Here is a 21,663-nt window from a genome sequence, read left to right as displayed (position 1 = left end):
AGACTAAGGATGAAGAGGTGCTGCAGAATCCCACAGAGCCACCAAGGCCTTCAGGACTCTGGGGCTGACACCATCAGGACCTGGTGACTAATTATCATTCAGTCTCTCCAGTTGCCTCTTCACTTGACTTGGATTGGATGGAGAGATGATGGATGTATGGATAATGCATGTATGGATGGAAGGTGGAAGAATGATGATGGATTGATGGATGGATGGAGGATTTGTTATACTATATAATAAAATGACAAAATGAAAAGACCAAAACACTTATCAAGACAGAATTATTTTTTTTTCTTTCAGAAAGTTGATTTATTCCATCAGTTTATGTTAAGTAGTCCTCAGGACCCTGACTGCATGACTTTTTCACATGAATTTATGTTGATGTACAGAAAAAATAATTATGGAATTTAATAAACAAAAGAAAAAACTAGGTAGATTTTCACATTTGACACAAGTCTCACTTCTAAAAGCTTCCAATGCATATGTTCAGTGAAAAATATAAAAGTGAATAAAGCAAAATTACTTTACAAAACAAACTTATTCTACGGCTTTAGAGTTATGATCATAAACACACACACATCCCACCCCATGTCTCATTGGTTTCCCCATGTTGTTGTCCCTTAAATTGCATGGAGCAATTTTTCTCCTGGGTGGGGTTACATTTACAGCATGTCGTCATTCTCTCCTCCTCCATACATGTCGGCCAGTTTCTTGAAGCGGGGGCCCCATTCTTTGAGGGGCTCATAGTCTTGGTCTCCATCATTTGAAGAGTACAGTGAAGAGAGGCTCCCTGCCTTCGATTCCCCTCCTTCTGAATCGAACACCAGCAGGGAGTCAAAGGGGGGAGCAGCTAGGTCGTTATCTGCCAACTTCCGGTTCTGAAGAATGGAAGCCAAAATTTAGGAAACCTGCTTTTATGCGGACCTTCTTAATTAGAAGAAAAATAAACCAAACAGGACCCAACACAATGAAAAGCTTTTCCTCTTATGTTGTTATTTTTAGGTAAGTGTTTCACTCACATGGTCAATAAAGCTGGCCATATCTTCTTGATTGTTAGGGAGATGTCTGTAGTGGGGCTGACTGCGTTCCATCGGAGCCACGTCACTCCTGACTTTATCAGGTCGGTTGTCCAAACCGTGGTGGATAACACTCAGATCATAGTCCTGTTAGAGTAATGGAGTATGACTGATAGGTTATATATTGGTTCCAAAAAAAAGTTAAAAAACAATCCAATGGACTTGGTTTCCAAGTTCGAAGACGTTTCGAAGCTTTTTCAATTCAAAATGTCAGAAATAGCGTTGAGTTCAAGGCTTTATACAGTAGCCCAACAAAGCCTTGTATTTGCTTAGAAAACATGCAGATTGAAACAGAAGAACGGGTCCGTCCCTTTGGCGCACCCGTTCACCCGCGATGATAGTGAGATGGAATCAACACTATTGCTGCATAATAGGTTTTTGAAAGCTGAAATCTGAGTCCAGCCCCTCTGTTTAAGGTGGGGAGAACGCAGATTTCAGCTTTCAAAAACCTACAATGGATTCCAAAGGGATGGACCCGTTCGTTTCAAACTCAACGCCATTTCTGACATTTTGAATTGAAAAAGCGAAACATCTTCAAACTTGGAAACAAAGTCCTTTTTTTTTCTCCTTTTTTTTTTGGGAACGACCAAAACTATCATGACCTGGATGACTGAGAATCTTCACTGCTATATATGGGGTTACCCACAGTTATACATACAAAATAAAATGTTTTAAAACATTCAAAGAAATGTTTCTTACAGAGCTATCGTCTTATATCTCTGTTTACCTGATCATCCTCTCCGCCTCCTTCTTCATCATAGCAAACAATCTCATCTCTGAGGTCATCTTCTGGGGGTAGCAGCAGCACCTTCTCTGTTTTTTTATTCCATCTTGAAATAAGCACCACCGCCAACACTAACAAAAGTCGAGAATGAATCTTTAGTTAAAAAGACCTCTTTGTCTCTTTGTATCTGTTTATATGAGCCCAGTAGGCTTACTGAAGGGCCTATTTGTCCAAAGTCATTGCCAATGTATTCAATTCAGTTTATTTCTATAGCGCCAATTCAGAACACGTGTCATCTCAAGGCACTTTACAGTTCAACCAGATCACACAGTTTGATTGATTCAGAGTTTTCTATCTAAGGAAAACCAGTTGATTGCATCCACTCATTGACTCTTCAGCAATCCCTCACACTAAGCATGCTTGTAGCGAAAGTGGAGAGAAAAAGTTCCCTTTTAACAGGAAGAAACCTCCAGCAGAACCAGGCTCAGTCTAATGCTTACTCTTAATTCTCTAAGGCCAAAGAAGACTTTCACAATTTTCACATGTAGTCTTGAGTCTCTCTCCCCCTGAAATGGTCGCGTTAACGCAGATTTTTTTAAACGTGGGTCAACTGCCTACCAAGATGTATCATACATTATTCCACCTGGGTCTGATATTCTCATTATTGATCACTATTGAGCCGATAACGAAATATAAGCTGATATTAAAAACCAATGTTTATTTTTGTCTATTTTATGTCAGGAGCGGGAGCTGAACGGATTGGTGATATGGCGTTAGTTTTTTCATTTGACAGTGATATCATTGTAGCAAAGGACTGTGGGGGTTTATCTGAAGTAGAGAAGAGATATCTCACAGTGGTCTGCTTTTTGTACTGTAAAAAGGATGAAGCTACAATATTGATTTAAATCGTTATCGGCATGAGGGCGATATTACCGTCAGGTATTATTATTGGCCAAAATTTGTCATATCCCTGCCTCCCTACATAATTATGGAGGATAAAAAGTGCCAAAATTGATTAAAATACAGCATTAAATAAATAATTAAATGTGTCATTCATTAATTAAAACCAGGTCACTAATATAAAGTGCCACAATTAAATAAATAAATACAGCGATAAACAATTAATTAAATGTGTAATTCATTAAATAAATAAGGAATTAAATATATAAATGTGTCATTAATTTAATAAAATACGTCTTCATTTTATTAAAAATATATATAATTATTTCAGTGTGCATTTAATTATTTCATGGTCCTGTGTCGCAGTGCATCCAAACCATTAAAAGAATCTGTCAAACTCACCCATCAAAGTTAGGGGGCGGTTATCTAACACCTGATTGGTCACCCTGCACATTAAGGCGAAGCAAATCGATTACAGAGACTGTGATCCACAGGTTGTGAACATACTCTGATACAGTAGGTGGCGACTCGATTCGCGTTAACCCCGCCCCCTAACTTTGATGGGTGAGTTTGACAGATTCTTTTAATGGTTTGGATGCACTGCGACACAGGACCATGAAATAATTAAATGCACACTGAAATAATTATATATATTTTTTTAATAAAATGAAGACGTATTTTATTAAATTAATGACACATTTATATATTTAATTCCGTATTTATTTAATGAATTACACATTTAATTAATTGTTTATCACTATCTATTTAATTGTGGCACTTTATATTAGTGACGTGGTTTTAATTAATGAATGACACATTTATTTAATTCCACATTTAATTAATTATTGACACATTTAATTATTTATTTAATGCTGTATTTATTTATTTAATTTTGGCACTTTTTAACCTCCATACATAATAGCCTTCTGTGTCTCTGTACAGAAGCTGTTAAGAAATCAAACTTCTGAAAGTAATTTAAATATGAAATATCATTACATATTGTTTACAAAGATCTGATAGAAAAGGTTTCTAAAATTGATTCATTTAATTAAAAGCAAACAATAAATGTAACTTATGTACTTAAATACAGTGTAAAGAAATGGCGGCCGGCCAATAGTGGGCACTAGGGTGCTGCCCCACTCACCCAATGACCTTTATTAAGAAAAACAAAAAAAAATTACATTATAGAATTTAAATATTTTTAAATATATTCATATATGTTTTAGATGTGCAAGATACATATTTATTATATAATGAGGAGTAAAGCTATCTTTCATCGTCAGATTGGTGACTTATTTCTGCCCTGGGGCGCAAAAATCTTCACCCATAGGTTGGTTAAAAGTTCATGCGCAGAAGCTCCTCTTCAATGTTAAAAATAGGAGCATCCTGAGCTGAAAGCAACTTTATTTGCACACTACCAGCACTGATGTCAAAGTCGTTAGAAAGTGTGGCTGAGTGACAGGTTTATAGAATGATTTAGCAACAACAAAAAGTCTAACTGAATGCAGCAAGGCTAATGCTTTATTCTGCTTTCCCTGCCTCCTTTTTTCAAATGTCAGGATCGGACCCAGCATGGATAAAGACAGGAAGGACTGATTTAAAGTTTTTCTCAGAACATATTAGAATGTTTTAGTCCGTGAGGCAGACACCCTGTCTACTTTTAAGGGTGGGCTTAAAATTTCCTTTTTGATAAAGCTCATAGTTAGAGTGGCTCAGGTTATCCTGAGCTATCTCTATAGTTATGCTGCTATAGGCTTAGACTGCTGGAGGTCATAGGGACCCCTCTTTCATCACTCTGATTCACTCTGTCTCTATTCTCCCACTCTGCAGAATCTGTTAGTTCAATCTCTAACGTTGTGCTCTCTCTGCTTTTTCTCATAGTAGTTTCATCCGGTCTGTTCCTGTTTGGATGTGACTGCTCCCATCAACACCTTTGTTATAGAGGTTGGAGCTTGGCCTTTTTTTTCTGTCCGGTTTCTCTGACTGTGACTAACTGGATGTGCTCACTTTCATCCTGACATGGGAGCTGGCTGGGAGCTCGTCTGCCTGGCTGTGTGTTTCCTGGATGGGGCCGCCTGTGGAGCTGGTTGACAGTTTCCTTTTGTATCTCTGCTTCTTTTTCTATGTCTGCTTCTGTCTCCTTGAACCCCAGTCGGCCTCAGTAGTTGGCCGCTCACACTGAGCCTGGTTCTGATGGAGATTTCTTCCTGTTAAAAGGGAGTTTTTCCTCTCCACTGTTGCTACAAGCATGCTTAGTGTGAGGAATTGCTGAAGAGTCAATAGCTACGTTTACATGGACACAACTAATCGGATTGAAGGCCTGATCAGATCAAAAATGTTTCACGTAAACATGTCAGACTGAAGATTCTAATCCGATTCGGTCCGATCGGATCTAAATTTAATTCCGAAAGAGAGAGGTGGTTTTTGCCGATCGCCATTCCGATTGGCGTCCATGTAAACACCCATTCGGATCTTAAGAGTAAAATAATCTTCACTGCGCATGTGTGCGACGTCAGCGTGACGTTTTCCGCCTTGTCAACAACAGGAAACCACCGGTCGCTCTCGCTCTCGCTGTGAACAACATGGCGGGAGGAGTCTAGGAACGCCGACTTATACACTCAAGTTCATTTAAAGCTGCAGGAAGCAGGAATTTATCCTCCTCCTCTTCCTCTTTTCTGTCTCCACAGCCCACTCGCTCTCCCACGCCGGTTCAATCGCTCATTCTCTACATTTTCTCTCGTACATTTCGCTGCCAAGCGCTTTTTTCCTCCTCTCTCCGTTTTTCTTTCCGCTCGCTCCGAGCGCATCGTTTGTCAGGCCTCCCAAAAACCAGACGCAGACAGAACTGCCAAGTTTGGCAGGAAGTTCTGCGCATGCTTAAAAGATTTAATCTGATCCAACGCTTGGTACATGTATACACACGTCATGATCGGATCATTTCATTTAGTGTCCATGTAAACGGAGATTTTGAATTTCCGATCAACCAAGGTTTGGATCGGATCGGGGAAATTTTGCGCATGTAAACGTAGCTAATGAGTCGATGCAATCCACCGGTTTTCCTTAGATAGAAAACTCTGAATCAATAAAACTGGATGATCTGGTAAACTGTAAACTGCCTTGAGATGACACGTGTTTTGAATTGGCTCTATAGAAATAAACTGAATTAAATTGAATGTTGTTTTTAGTTGTTGACATTCATATAAATATACTCGTGTTATATCTTAGTATACATTTGATTGTTGTTTTATATATACGTCTATTTTGAAGTTATAGCTCTCCCCTGGAGGAAACCCCACCAGCCACCACTGTTTGGAGATTTAATTTTTGTACCAGGCAGATGAGTTTAACCAGCACGTTCATTCTTTTTACACAGGTGTCTATACTTAAGTAAATAATGTGAATACCTGACACCTCTGCTATAGAATCACAGTCATTATCATTTTTTCTTTTTTGATTTCTGTTTGATGGATTCACAAAGGCTTTGAAAAACATTCATAACTCTTCTTTGACTCTGAAATGTCAAAGGGCTTTTCAAATTATTTGATCTTCTTGATCAGTTTCTTTTGTTGTGTAGGGCTTTAGCTTTTTATTATTATCATCATTTAGACTCAATATCACCTCATCTTGTTGGTTACTTTCTGGTTGCGTTTTCTTGTTTTGTGATTAAAGTAAAACGTTTCTCCCTTTACCAGGAAGTCAAACAATATCTCCAACTAACCGATAAACAACAGTAGGACAGCCCCAAGGATCCCCAGGGTGACGGGAAGACTGGAGCTACCAGTCCGGTTTTGCATGCAGGGCTCCTCTCCGGTGCAGTCACAAACCTTAACTGCAACTGTGCTGACCTGTGACAGACCCTGGTTGTCTTCAACACTCAAGACCACCTTGTAATCTCCTCTTGGAATCTTGGTTTTTAAAGTCAGGATGATGCCCATTTCTGCAATCAAACACAAAATAAATTAATTTCACATGTCATTCTATTGATTTTTCCAAGTTATAGTCTTCACTTTAACCCCTTAGATGGGTCTTTAGGTCCTCAAAGGGACAACAGCGAGAGTCAGAGTGAGGTTTTAATGTAAGATATGTATTTTAACACTCATTACATTGCCGTTAACTCTTTCACCAGTAGGTAAAAAAATTGTTAAGCAGAATTTTTAAGCAAGTCATGTTTTAGAGAAGAATAGACGGGAAATCTTGTAAAAAGCAAATCTGATGTCATGTTTATTGATGGGTATCCCTATGTTGTGACTCATCAGTCGGCTCTAGGACAGCCATGAGCGAAACAAACTCCCAGCTATTGCTACAAGCTGTTATCCGTGTAACAGTTTTAAAGATAGATTTTTGTCTGTGTATTTAAAGTCTAGTAGTTATCCCCATATTATCCCAGTGGGTCAGCTGACCATCTGGAGAGATACATTAAGAACCCTCAGCAAACCCACAATGGATTAATGAGGAAAACATCCTGTCTAGTTTTAAGAGTAGGCTTTAAACAGCTTTTTAGATGAAGCTCATAGAGTGGCTCAGGCTATCTCTACAGTTATGTTGCTATGGGCTTAGGCTGCTGGAGGACATAGGGACCACTTTTCCTCACTTCCTTAATTTGACCCCTATTCTGCTATTCTTTAATATTTATTAATTTAACTCCTAACACACGATGCAATATACATTTAGTTGAGCCAGATCATATTCAAAATAGAAGCAATCTTAACGACGAAACAGCAGGGTTTAAAAGTTCACTGATCTCACTGTGTGGCCCGTCACTCTGATGCAATCTACCTGCTCCTACTGTCCGTCTAAAAACCATGTCGGACTCAGCGCTGAGAGATGACGCTGGTCGGACTCATCAATCTGGAAGAGGAAGAACTCCCTTTTTTACACATGCGTAATGCTCGAGGTTCTGGTAAATGGGCTGGTACCTCTGCTTCAATAGCGGGATTTACCCACAAACACCTTAAGACGGCTGACTGAATTTCAAACATTTTTGATTTTCTCCCGACCTTACGATTCCTGATCAGGAGGTGGTTATGAGAGGCTGATCACCCCTCGTTACCCCCTGCAAAGTACACGACACAGGACTAGACTTGAGCTCAAAAAATTCTCGCATGACTGGAGAATCGGCTTGAAAAGGGCAAAAAAATCGTACAGTGTATATGCCTGGCTCTAGGTGTGCAGGGTTGTCATACTTTAATTAAAGATAAATATGTGCAATTGGTATACATTTACATTGGTAAATGGCAATACATAAAATACCAAAATTCAATTGACTGTGGTAAAATAAGGCTATTCACTCACCGGCCACTTTATTAGGTACACCTGTCCAACTGCTCCTTAACACTTAATTTCTAAGCAGCCAATCACATGGCGGCAACTCAGTGCTTTTAGGCATGTAGACATGGTCAAGACAATCTCCTGCAGTTCAAACCGAGCATCAGTATGGGGAAGAAAGATGATTTGAGTGACTTTGAAGGTGGCATGATTGTTGGTGCCAGAAGGGCTGGTCTGAGTATTTCAGAAACTGCTGATCTACTGGGATTTTCACGCATAGCCATCTCTAGGGTTTACAGAGAATGGTCCGAAAAAGAAAAAACATCCAGTGAGCGGCAGTTCTGTGGGCGGAAATGCCTTGTTGATGCCAGAGGTCAGAGGAGAATGGCCAGACTGGTTCGAGCTGATAGAAGGGCAACAGTGACTCAAATAACCACCCGTTACAACCAAGGTGGGCAGAAGAGCATCTCTGAACGCACAGTACGTCGATCTTTGAGGCAGATGGGCTACAGCAGCAGAAGACCACACCGGGCGCTACTCCTTTCAGCTAAGAACAGGAAACTGAGGCCACAATTTGCACAAGCTCATCAAAATTGGACAATAGAAGATTGGAAAAACGTTGCCTGGTCTGATGAGTCTCGATTTCTGCTGTGACATTCGGATGGTAGGGTCAGAATTTGGCTTCTACAACATGAAAGCATGGATCCATCCTGCCTTGTATCAACGGTTCAGGCTGGTGGTGGTGGTGTCATGGTGTGGGGAATATTTTCTTGGCACTCTTTGGGCCCCTTGGTACCAATTGAGCATCGTTGCAACGCCATAGCCTACCTGAGTATTGTTGCTGACCATGTCCATCCCTTTATGACCACAATGTACCCAACTTCTGATGGCTACTTTGAGCAGGATAATGCGCCATGTCATAAAGCTGGAATCAGACTGGTTTCTTGAACATGACAATGAGTTCACTGTACTCAAATGGCCTCCACAGTCACCAGATCTCAATCCAATAGAGCATCTTTGGGATGTGGTGGAACGGGAGATTCGCATCATGGATGTGCAGCCGACAAATCTGAGGCAACTGTGTGATGCCATCATGTCAATATGGACCAAACTCCCTGAGCCTCATCTAAGGGTGGTACCGTTGAACTACCACTAAATGAGATGGTGTCCGCCTGAATCTTGCAGAGAGCTACTGGCTCTCTTATGTTGCTCTGTGTGTTACTTAGTTGTTGTTTGGTTTCTCCAATACCTCCTATATAAGACGTTTTACAGTCCTCGCTGCACTGGAATGAAATACTGCTCACCTTAGTTTAGGTCTGTGTTTTCTGAGTGTGTTGTTGGGTTTTAAATGTTTAGAGAAAATCCCTCTGAGTTTCTCAGAAATTCCTGACATACGGAATCAGAATGTTCTTGTGTCTTTCTGTTTACTACTCTGTGTTATTTTTCCTGCTAGTTTTGATTTACTGTGGAAACTCTCATTTTGTAGATGCTTCAAGTGATTTCCTAACATGTTTGTGTTCTTTTCCTTGCTTCTCTGCACTTGAGGGAATATTGCCAGTCTGGTAACTCAGATTTATGATAATAGAAAGTTTATGTTGCTGGGGGGATGTGAGTAAAAATGCAGGTATTGATCTGCATGTGTAGGTTTCTGGGAAACATTGGTATTAATTCAAATTTAATTAAATTTTATCCACTTTATTTATATAGCTCCAATTCACAACACATGTCATCTCAATGTACTGTACAGAAAAAATTCAACCAGATCATCCAGTCAGATTGATTCATAGTTTTCTATTCAAGGAAAACCAGTTGATTGCATCGACTCATTGACTCGAAGCTGGAGGTTTCTTGTTGTTAGAAAGGTGTTTTTTCCTTTCCACTATCACGGCATAAAGGCTTAGTGTGAGGAATTGCTGCAGAGTTAACGTCATCATACAAATAGAGATGTTCCAATACCATTTTCTCTCCCGGTACTGATTCCAATGCTTGGGCTGTGAGTATTGGCCGATACCAGTACGTTACATTCAGTTAGGCAGTTGATATCATCACTTTGGGACATGCTCAAGTCTGTGGTTCTGAAACAATCCCTCTGTTTCTCAGTGGCCTCACTTTCACTGACCTTCTTCTGCACTATTGTCCTTCTCACCACTGGTATGTAGTGGAGGAGCAGGTAGACAAGGTAATGAACCTCCGGGGAGCATATCTGTTCCTTCACGTAAACATGAGCCGCGTTTCACCATCTCTCATTCACAAACATCTCCAGCCCCCTTCCACTCTCTGGAGAAATCCTGTCTGCACGGATGAGTTTAAATCCATCCAGGGAAACCACTGGGACAAGTCCATCTAACCACGTCTCTGTGAAGCACATGATACTAGCATCTCTGTATCTCCCCTGGAAGCAAAGTAAAAGCTGCAATCTCCTCAGTCTTGTTGCACAAAGTCTTACGTTTCCAAACGACAACTGACGGAAAATATCTTTCCCTCCCACCCCTGCAGCAAGTCTTCTCCTTATTTCTGCAGGGATGTCTGGTTTCTTAGCATGTTATGAATCAGGGCTGGTGCGCATAGCAGCTCGTAGTCCTATTAGCTTTTGTTTTCGCATTAAATCGGTAAATGGGCCGTATAGTGACTGTTAAAAGTAGAATGTTCTAGCCTCAAATTATCTTAAAAATTATTTTCTTTGAACAACACTAACAGAAAAGAGAACTTTAATTGAAACTCTGAGCTCTGTGGGTGCTACATTGAAAATTGATGCTGCCGCAGTGCATGCTGGGACAGCTGTCAATCTCAAGAACAGACAAGTCTGCTCTGTTGCATGCTGGGTAAAGAGGGAGGGGTGAGAACAACATCGGGGGACTTTGTCCGTTCTGCTGTTCTTGTGAATTGGAACAATACTAGGGCTGAGGCTGATGACGTTTCACAAGTACACGAGAACACACAAGTACACATATTGAAAACGGCTAAAGTTTCTGCTCGGTAGATCAGAAGCGACTGGCGCGGTGTGTTGATGTCCTTACGTTGCGTTCAATGGTAAATTAGTATATCAACCAGGCTCTGGTGTTCCCACAGGATGGCGATCAGCGCCATGCCGAGTCGTTTGACCCGGGTAAACACGTATCAGTGAGCAGTTTCCACTGCTACTAAAAACCGGGTTTAAACAGATTTTTCCGAAAGTTGGAAAGGGGCAAAAAATGGGTGAAATCCTACAGTCAGCTAGGTTTCCATGGAAAGACAAGTTTAATTTTACCGAATCGCCTCTATAAAGTGCCTTGATATGACACACTGTGAATTAATACTATGAAAAATAATTGAATGAAGTTGTGGCGCAGTGATGGATGTCTTTGCAGATGTATTACATTACTTAGTGAAAGAGTTGTATTGAGCTGTATTTGATGGTTTATGTTTCCAGAAACATGTTTTAATCTATTTAGTGTAAAAGGTATACATACTGGTGTCATTCATCCTGGCAGTCCAGTTAGCATTCGAAGGGCCCTGTAAGCTGACGCTGTATGGAGAAGTGAAGTCTGGTCCATCTTTATCCTTTACAGTCAGAATCTGAGGAACCGGTTCCTCGTTACACATCTTTGGAAACGAAAGGGTTTGGTTTAAGTTCTGCTTAAATCCATCAAAGCACAAATTGCATACCGTTATAGGTGGACATTATATACATACCTTAAATTCCCGTTCTTCAATGACAGGTGGGTTGTCATTGACATCCTCTAGCTCGATAATCAAGGTACCAGTTCCTGTTGCTGGGATTTGATCTGTTGAGATCACATAAATGGATCAGGAAAACATTAGTAGTTCCACAAAACACCTAAAAATAAAATACTGAGAGAGAAAGACTGTAATTATATCCCCAACTCCAATGATTCAAATTGTTTTATGGATAAATTACCCTAAACACTCCAATTAGTGATTTTAGACTACATCAGATAAAGCCAATGAAACCTAAACTAATGAGATTCCACATTTTGTATCAGTTCAACTGACCTAATGAACAAGTGCCACCTAATCTATAATGTCCACTTTCTGATTTATTTGTTAAATGTATACGTACTACATAAACTTGATGTTTGTATGTGCAAAGTTGCTACACAAACCACTTCACCGTCACACTTACCATCATCATATGCAGTAATAATTGCTGTGTATCTGTTGTCTTTGACCCAGACAGATTCTCTGTCCATTTCGTCTTTCACTGTGATTTTTCCAGTATTTTCATCAATCCTCAGCCAATTAGCGGGGTCAGTGAATATTTTATACCTGCATATTTAACACAAACAATAACAACACAAAATGCATGCATGAATATGAGAGACAATGTGATAAATTAGATAAGATCTGCTGAGTTCCTCAGACAGGAGATGCTTGGCAAAATCTGCTTTAAGCTGGGCGTACACTGTGCGATATTTTCAATCGTTGCACTCAGCTACAGTTCACACTTTTTCGATGAAACCGCAGGGTTTAAAAGTTCACTGCTCACAATGTTTGTTCTCACACTGTGCAACCCGACGCTCTGATGCGATCTACCAGCTCACATACGTCTAAAAACCATGTGGTCCACAGTGAGATGGCGCTACTCGGACTCATTTATCCAGAAGCCAAACCAGTAGAAGAGGAATATGAAGCTCACTAAAGTGAAACGCGTTGCCTTGGCAATTTGTGCAATTTTGTGCTGAAAGCCCTAAAAAGAAAAGGCAACAACGTACTTGGACAAAGACATGGCTGAGCAAACGTAGCTACTACGGTCTGTCAATTTTAACAGAAAGAACTGCATTTCACTCGCACCCCTGCCATGCTTCTGTCATGATCTGGCCTGTTTGCTCCTCCTTAATTAGTCATTCCTTTCACCTGTTGTTTTCCCTCCCTGCCTCAATTATAATTTATTCCTCTCACCTGTTTCCTCTTGGTTATATTCAGTTCAGCCTCAGCATTTAGTGCCAGATCATTACTTGTCTTTCTGTCAGTCTTTCTATTCAGTTTTAGTTCACGGTTCATGTCCTGGATCCTAGCTGCCAGTGGAAAGAGGGTTTTAGTGTTTGTCTCGTCTCCTGATTGTCCACTGTTCCTCCCCCTTGGAGTCCTCTGGGTTTTTGGCTCTATATGTGGGGAGGTTCAGTTTTTATCCAGTAAGCCTGGCTCCAGGGAGGAGACCAGCTTAAAGTCCTGTTTCAAGTTCTAGTTCCACGTCCTGTCTCGGTTACCCTCTGCCACTGAGCCTGCCTGTCTGCACCTGATCCTGTCTGCTCCTCTGCGTGACCACCTGGTCATGCTTCTGGTCCCAGTCAGACTCTGAACCCTCCTGGGAGCCTGTGCATGCCTGGAAGTCTGGATCCTGCCACCTGTTCCTGTTCCTGCCTGATCTTGATCCTGTCTCTGTCTGTTCTGGATCCCTGACCAGGATCGGCTTCCAGCATGACCTCTGGGACTGCAGCTCTTGGGGACATTCTTGGTCTGGACTGTTAAACCAGGTAAGTGACCAGCTTAGAAAATCTTCTGTCAGATGATCGTGGTCACTTATCTGTGTTTCTCCTGCAGAGTGTCTGTGATTGAGCGGTCCCCGCTCCCCATCCTGCAGTGTCCGCGAGCCACAGCTCCGCTTTTGTTTTGTTTATTTAATAAACGTTTTGAACTTTCCTACTGACTGTCTCTCCTTGAATACTGAACCTCTGTCCTTGGTTCTTGACAGCTTCTGTGTTTTCATCTGAGAGGAAGAAGAAGAATCCTTGTTCGCCCACAGAGTGATTTGTCCACAACCACCTTACGACGGCCGACTGAATTTCAAACATGTTTGATTTTCTCCCGACCTTATGATTCTTGATGGGGAGGTGGTCGTTAGAGGCTGACCGCCCTCGTTACCCCCTGTATACTACAAAATACACAATCAGACTGAAAGACGGCCCGATCGAAGGAGGAGGAAGTCATCCTGCAAACTGGATCTCTCGGACCTTCTCTCCCTGGAAGGATCAACTGAGCTTCAAACTGAGCTGGGGTTCAAACAGGAGGTTTGGATCCACTTTCCCCAAGATATCATTTGAGCTTCTCACTGAGAAAGGGATAACTCTCCACTATGACCTGTTTAAGTACAGCAGGAAATATAAGTGGCAGATTTCCGTTCACCAACTAACAACAGCATTCTGGGTAAACCCTGTTCTGCCCTCCACAGAATCAGACAAACACTGGAACCACGGCACACAGACAGGAGTCAAGGATTCAACAACTTCTCTGGAAACGTGAGTCGGCAACCAAATCCTCTTCTCTAAGTTCACAAGTCAAATTCCCCACTGAGCCTGAACTAACTGCTGTGTCTTCCCCTCACTTTTCAGTTCCGATTGAGCAGTGTTCAGAACACTTCTCCCTCTGTTTAACTACTTCAATAATCCCGTTAAACCGTTTCCCTGGTCTCTCTGTTCGGTTTTCTGCATTTGGGTCTGAACTTTGTAACATCATGACATTAAGGCTAGGCTTAAAACTTTCCTTTTTGATAAAGCTTATAGTTAGAGTGGCTCAGGTTATCCTGAGCTATCTCTATAGTTATGCTGCTATAGGCTTAGACTGCTGGAGGACATAGGGATCCTTTTTTAATCATTCTGCTTCATTCTATCTCTATTCTCCCACTCTGCAGAATCTGTTAGCTCAATCTCTAACGTTCTGCTCTCTCTGCTTTTTCTCATAGTAGCTTCATCTGGTCTGTTCCTGTCTGGCTGTGACTCCATCCTGGAGAGAAATATCAGCTGTGCGGCTGCCATCAACACCTTTGTTTATAGATGTTGGAAATCAGCATGTTCTTCAGTGTAGTCCTGTTTCTCTAAATGTGACTAAGTGGATGTGCTCTCTTTCATCCTCTGACATGGGAGCTGGCTCAAAGCTCGTCTGCCTGGCTGTGTGTTTCCTGGACGGGGCCGCATTTTACAGCTGCTTTTGTATCTCTGCTTCAGTCGGCCTCAGCAGATGGCCGCTCACCCTGAGCCTGGTTCTGCTGGAGGTTTCTTCCTGTTAAAAGGGAGTTTTTCCTCTCCACTGTCACTACAAGCATGCTTAGTGTCAGGGATTGCCTTCGATTCAATGAGTCGAAGCAATCAACTAGTTTTATTAACTGGTGAATTGGCGCTATAGAAATAAACTGAACCGAATTGAAAAAATGTTAAGAATGTTAAGAAAGAAAAAAATGCTGGCCCCCTCCTGGCCCCCTGGTACGTTTGGTCTACAACCGCCACTGATACTCGCTGTTAAGCTTTGCTTTGATCACCAGTTTAATTGAAATAGAATGGAACGGAAAGTATGTGCTCGAAACATTTAGTCACTCCTGAACCATCTTTACGAAGAGATATCACTCTGGCCGCATCACTGACGTTCGGTGTGAAAGCACCATAAGATAACCGCTCAGTAATTCAGAGATCTGCGGTTCATTCTGAAATAAAAAACAGTTTTCATTCCAAACAAATGTGATATAAAGTTTTCATACTTGACTTTCTGTTTGCGTGCTACGTCTGGATCAGTGGCTGTGAGCTGCACCACGGTGCTTTCCACAGGAAGGTCCTCCCTTTTGGATACAGGGGTCTCTTTTGTTTCAAATATCGGAGGTTCATTGACGTCTCTCACAGTCACCTCCACTGTGGCAGTGGAAGTGGTCAATGCAGTAGCAAAAGGAACCTCATTCTGCACCGCAACCAGCAGGGTATGCTTACTGGTCTTCTCAAAGTCCAGACCCTGTTAATAGAAGAAAGAAGGTCAAACATCAATGGCTGACATCTATCCATGTCACTGGAAACACGATCTAGAAATAAGTAAAGTTTTCTTAAATTAAGTGTATTTACCCTTCATTTGAGTAGGTAAATGAGGTAGTTTATGTGTAAATTGTCTTGTTTCACTAGCAAAATGTATATTTTACTTCCTCAATCCAAGAACAAATGCACTTATTTTAAGAAAAAATGACTTTTTTTTTCCAGTGTAGTATGAATAGTACACATTGTAATATAATCCCAGAACAAACAGATGATCATATACTGCTTCTCCTACCTTTGCAGTAGTAATGATTCCCTCTAGTTTGTTACTTCCTGTTTTCACACTGAAGAGATTTCCAGGATCTCCACCGACGATTGTGAACTTTGCATTCGAGTTAGGAGAATGTTCCTCATCCTTGTCTGTCACGGACATCCGAACAAGTTCAGCATCTACTTCATTCTCCCCTGCTGTTGCTTTGTACTGAGGAAATGCATTGGTGGTGTTAGGGTTTGTCATAGGATCAATTAAAATGCAGAAATCTAACTGGCCTTATATTGTTTAGTCTACAATGAGCTTATTATCATCACTTTTTACTGGAGCTTATATTTTAGGAGGGAGTATTGATGAGGCAAAAAAACAGGATGACAAGGCAGCGACTAAAACGTTCCCCTTTCTACTCAAAGAAGAATGAGCTGTACTTACAGACGGATTAGTAAAGATTGGCGCGTGATCGTTGCTGTCTGTGACCTTAATAATCACTGTTGTTTCTCCTGTTAAACCTTCGCCTTTCTGGTCTGCCACCTGCACTTTCAGTGTGTAACTATCGATTTCCTGTGGAGAGAAACAGAAATAATAAAAAGGAAGCAAAAATAAAATATCTGTGCCAATGTTATAGACCTGAGTACATTAAATAATTATAATCAAATAAAAATGATAATCAAATAATCTCTGGAGATTCTTTCCAAGGCTATCATCAAATGCAGAGTTAATACAACTGTGCCCGCCGACAGGGGGGGACAAGTGGGCAAGATGTCCCAGGCCCAGAGTAGAACACTGGATAAAAAACGATCTAGATGTAAGTAAACATTTCTTAAATTAAGTGTATTTAGCTTTAATTTGAGTAGGTAAATGAGATAGTTTGCCAATGGAATGAGAATTTTTGCTATTAAAATAAGATAGTTAGATAATATGCACTTCATATAAGACAATGCAATTGTGTTTTCTTATTTTAAGTGTAAATTGTCTTTTTCCACTGGCAAAATGTCTCTTGTATCTCCTCAAGCCAAGAACAATCCTAGCTATTTCAAAGAGGGACAAGAATCTTTAACTAAAGGTTATTGGTTCCTGATTAAGTAAATTATTTGACCAAATAATTTACATTGTGAGTTGGTCTGAAAACATTCCAATTTCTCTAAATTAGCAAAAAGCTAATTTGATCATATCCCAAATTATTCCAGATAAACTTTGGTTTCAAACACAAAATCTATCTTAAACTGTAATATGGTTTCCCCTTTCTCTTTGTACATAGTAGTTTAGCTTAGTTGAGTTTCACTAGTTTTACTTAAGAGTGTTAAAATGAAATATGTTTGACTTGAAGCTGAATATTTTTGTTAATAAACTCTTATATTTTGAACGGAAGTTGTGGTGAATTTATTCCATGTTTGTACAGAATTAACTGTTTGACCATGATTAGTGCTCGAATCACCCTTTCATCTATTGTTCTAACACATAGCTAGTAGGTTGTGTGTTCATAAACAGTATAAAACAGCCGAAATAATATTTGATTAAATAAGATATTTACCCCCCCCTACCGGGGAGGGTAATAAACATCTTAAAGTATCAGAAGTATAAATTCCCAGCTGGCTGGGAATAGAATTGAATGGAACATAAAATCACAACATTGGACTCATAACACAGATGCCCTGTATGAGAAGGGCCAGAGGAGGCTGAGGTCCCTTGGAGTGAGCAGGCCAATGTTTAAAACCTTCTATGACTCTGTGGTGGCATCACCCCTCCTCTAAGCTGTCATCTGCTGGACCCCTGGCAGTGCAGGGCGGGACAGAAAGAGACGGAACCAACAGGCAGAGATGGGAAGTAACGAAGTACAAATACTTCCTTACTGTACTCAAGTAGATTTTTCTGATATTTTTACTTTACTTTACTACTTTTTTTATGGCTACTCCTTACATTTTCACACAAATATCTGTACTTTCTACTCCTTACATTTTAAAAAATTGGCTCGTTACTTTAGTTTTGAATCATTTCAATGGAGTTACCATTGAATGGAGTTAAAGAAGTTTAATCAGTACTTCCACTTTTACCAGAGTATTTTTCAACACAAGTATCTGTACTTTTACTCAAGTACGGAAAGTGAGTACTTTTGCCATCTCTGCCAACAGGTGAGAAAGAACGTTTCTGCACCAGACTGTAGAGGAGCTGAGCCGTTCCTTTAGTGAAAAACTTTTGGTGAAAAGGAGCGCTACGGCAGGTCATTCATCCCTGCTGCCACAAAACTATACAACGCAACACTAAAACAGCAACAACTTGTGCAATGTATAATGTACAATTACTATTTCGTACCCTGTGTAATAACCCTGTATAATAGCCCTTCCTTTAAAAAAGAAACTGTATATACTGTATATACCCCCCATGCACCTTTTTTTTCCTTTGGCACCTTTATCTTTTTGACTATTGTGCCGATGTAACGAGGCAGTTTCTTCACTGGGAGATCAATAAAGTCAATCAATCCAATCAATCAATATCAGGCTTCCCTTATTGAAAAAACTTTAAAATGGTATCTTGAAAATTATAAATGCCCTATTTAACTAAAAACAGAAAACTCTTTATGCATTATACAACAACCAACCCCTTCTAATCTTTGCTGAGCAGCTTTCTGCATGAAGTAAATATTACAATCATCTAAAATATGTTTAAAACACACTTTTGATCCTAAAGAAAGGCCTACTTTCCATTTATTTTCTCTTTCACTCATAAGCAGTCTTACCTCTCTGTCCAACTTGGCCATGTTGACTCTCATTGTTCCAGTTACAGCATTTATGGTAAACATTTCAGGGTCCGGTGTCTCTGGGATCTGCTCCATGATACGGTACCTAATGTCAGAGTTGTCAGTATTTTGCTCATCAGCATCTGTGGCCTCAACCTGAATAAACTCAAAACCTTTATCAGGAGGAAACAGAGCAGACATTTTACTGATTAAAAAAGCACAAAAAAAAAACTCAAACTAAATTAATATGAATGAATTCAATTAATTAAAGGGAAAAATGTATCATGCATTTTCTTCTTTAAATCAAAATATCCACAGTACAAAACAAACACAATTATTTCCTGAGACCTATTCTGATCCTCAGAAGGGTTTTAGATCTTAGAAATCATTTTGCCAAACGTCTGTTTTAAATTAAACTTCAATATCCTATTATTAGGTAATCCTTAATGTCTAGGGATTTTGTTTTACTGAGTCTTTTCTCACATATGTCTGGTTCATACTTGTCCTCTTCCACTTATCTGACACAGCTGTAGGTACCAGATCTGCCCGGGCCCTGCTTTATGCCAGTGTCGTTACGCTACATGATTGGCTGAACACTGCCAGGAATGGGCACAAATATATGAAAATGTATTTCCAAATAAAATACCAAATACCCACCTTAAAGATCTATCAAAATAAACTACACAATACAGCAGCCAAAAAAATTATCAAAATAAAATCTGTATTTTTGTATTTTCAAATACTACAAAATATTTCATTCTAAGAGCCTTTTTCTTCTATCCCTTCACTTGTACACCACCTGGAAAAATATCTAAAAGCAAGAGACTTCTTCCATAATCAGTCAACAGATATGCTGACCCCTCATGTTAGACACCCCAATATAAACCTCTGCCCTGAGGAATGTTCAGTAACTCAAGGAGCCCTTCCTTAAGTGTACTTATTTACTCTATAATTGGAATAGATTGCCCACTATCAATCAGTGACAATAACTATTTACTATTAACTTTATTCAGACATTTAAACTGGTAAGCATTTTAACATTTTAAGTGATTTAACACCATCACTACCACAGTGCACAACCTTGATATAACACAACCATTATAATGGTGGCAGATATGTAGCCTGACGTAGTCCGACTCAATTCTAGTCAGAATATGAGTCTGATGCTGCTCCATAGAGCTGTGATTATGGGGCGTGTTTTGAACGAACCAGGAAAAAAAATGCCTCTGCACTCAATTGGACAGACCTACAACCAATAAGAGCAACGGAGTGCGTGACGTATGTTAAGCGACCAAGGGAGCCAGCTGATAAATTAAACTTTTGCCGAATCCGGTGGGAAGGACGCCAAAAACATCTTTCTTTTCAACAAATGCCTTGATCGCGTTTCTCTGTTTCTCTTTTAAAATTAATGTGCTGTCGATATCTTCTACAACAGACCTAATAGCAGAATCTACACACCTCAACTCTCCGGCGGCAGCCATTGTTGTTGTTACCCAAGCGCGCTTTGATCACGTGGTTGATTACGTTACTGTTGATCATCTGTCCATCATCGTATAAAGCCCGCCCTGACAATTTGATTGGCCCGCCAGATATTGTGCTAGCATACTCGCGCTACTATTGAGCAATGCCAGACCGAACTTCCCAACCTCAAACCATGTGGGCGGGACTAAGTTCGGAATGGCACCCAGGCTAGCAGATATGGCTCATTGGACAAAGTAGACCCCAAAGGCCAAAGGTCAATCACAACTTAATCTGGTAAAATATAGCCATAGTGCAATTTTATGTTGACTTTAAATAGTTCATGGTTCACGTAATGCAAATACTTTGAGAATAATGGCTAAGATTTTTGTCTGAAAAAGCAACATTTTAGTTATTCTCACTGCTTGAAATGAGAAGTATAGCCTAACCATGTTAGATCTGTTGCATGAATGGCAGAGAAAACTCAAATTCCCTTTCTACAGTCATCTAAACAGGGCAATCAAATGCCAGGACCAGCATAGGTGACTTTTCTTATCTTGGATAATCTTCTTTGGTGCCAATTAAGCATTTCTCAATGTTGGATTAAAAAGCAAAGTAACTTCAGTTACTGAGAATTGTACTGAGTAAAATATTACTGAAATTGCATTGGTAATGCCTTACATTACTGCATTACTGTAAAAAAGCAATAAATGACTGTAGCCTAATTAGATTACTTTTTTAGTGCCTTACTCCCAACACTGATATTGTGTAGGCCACATGCAGTCAACAGTAGGTACATTTCTAAGAAAAAGTAAAACAGTCAACACTAGTATGAGCCAAAACTAGCCCACTACAAGTGGCGGAGTAGGTCACCTGTGGTGCTGCATTATTACACATACTGACTATGAGATATAGGGTCCAATGTAGGCCACAGGCTAATTCAATTGTCTCACAAAAATCATAAAACAGTTTTTAAAGGTGTGTATTAGCATTCTTTAGTGAGGATAGAAATAAGTGGTTGATCAATCGTGCTTGGATCGGGTTGTGACACCTGCCCCGGATTTAGGGGGAAGCAGTCTCAGCAGAGATGCCCTAAATTGCCTTTCCTTACTCTTTTATTTCATTTATTCTACATTTAAGATAAACATTAGATTCACAGTCTGAGGTGTAACAGAGATCTTAAGGCAGTAAGCTATCTATTAGTGAAAAATAAATAGTAAATACCTGTAGGTGTTAATAAGCTACATAAACAGGGACCATAGTGTGGAGAGAATAATTGCATTTGTTGACCTCTGAGATAAATACATATAAAGCAACATAAGGCAACAATGTTTTAGTGGAAAAATCTTTGATGAAGTGAAGGATAAATGTGGGAATGTGGTTTGAATGTTTTTTTTTTCTTTTAACAGCTGTCTCCAACCTACTCAGACTGTCTTATATTAAACAGTGTGATCAAAATTGCTCATTATTACCTTTTAAAGTGTCCCTTACAGTAGCAGCCATTCAAA

The 21,663-nt window shown here is 40.1% G+C and overlaps 1 protein-coding gene across 1 annotated transcript in view; it reads right to left on the bottom strand.

The window, feature by feature from the left end:
• Positions 1 to 368: 368 nt before the first annotated feature.
• LOC119771883 (B-cadherin-like) overlaps positions 369 to 21,663 on the bottom strand; it is a 36,708-nt gene continuing 15,413 nt past the window's right edge. Inside the window, exons 7-17 of the mRNA XM_038268086.1 lie at positions 18,698 to 18,870; positions 16,396 to 16,524; positions 15,988 to 16,173; positions 15,434 to 15,678; positions 12,089 to 12,231; positions 11,638 to 11,729; positions 11,415 to 11,547; positions 6,419 to 6,637; positions 1,804 to 1,931; positions 1,020 to 1,163; positions 369 to 878 (exon numbers count right to left, since the gene is read on the bottom strand). Of these exons, the coding sequence (XP_038124014.1) occupies positions 663 to 878; positions 1,020 to 1,163; positions 1,804 to 1,931; positions 6,419 to 6,637; positions 11,415 to 11,547; positions 11,638 to 11,729; positions 12,089 to 12,231; positions 15,434 to 15,678; positions 15,988 to 16,173; positions 16,396 to 16,524; positions 18,698 to 18,870 (1,808 nt within the window). The 3' untranslated portion in view covers positions 369 to 662. The remainder of the gene's footprint in view (positions 879 to 1,019; positions 1,164 to 1,803; positions 1,932 to 6,418; positions 6,638 to 11,414; positions 11,548 to 11,637; positions 11,730 to 12,088; positions 12,232 to 15,433; positions 15,679 to 15,987; positions 16,174 to 16,395; positions 16,525 to 18,697; positions 18,871 to 21,663) is intronic.

This window comes from Cyprinodon tularosa, unplaced genomic scaffold (assembly GCF_016077235.1).
Source record: "Cyprinodon tularosa strain WSP-4 unplaced genomic scaffold, ASM1607723v1 ctg692, whole genome shotgun sequence".
NCBI lineage: Eukaryota > Metazoa > Chordata > Actinopteri > Cyprinodontiformes > Cyprinodontidae > Cyprinodon > Cyprinodon tularosa.
This window is presented reverse-complemented; position numbering and strand designations above follow the sequence as displayed.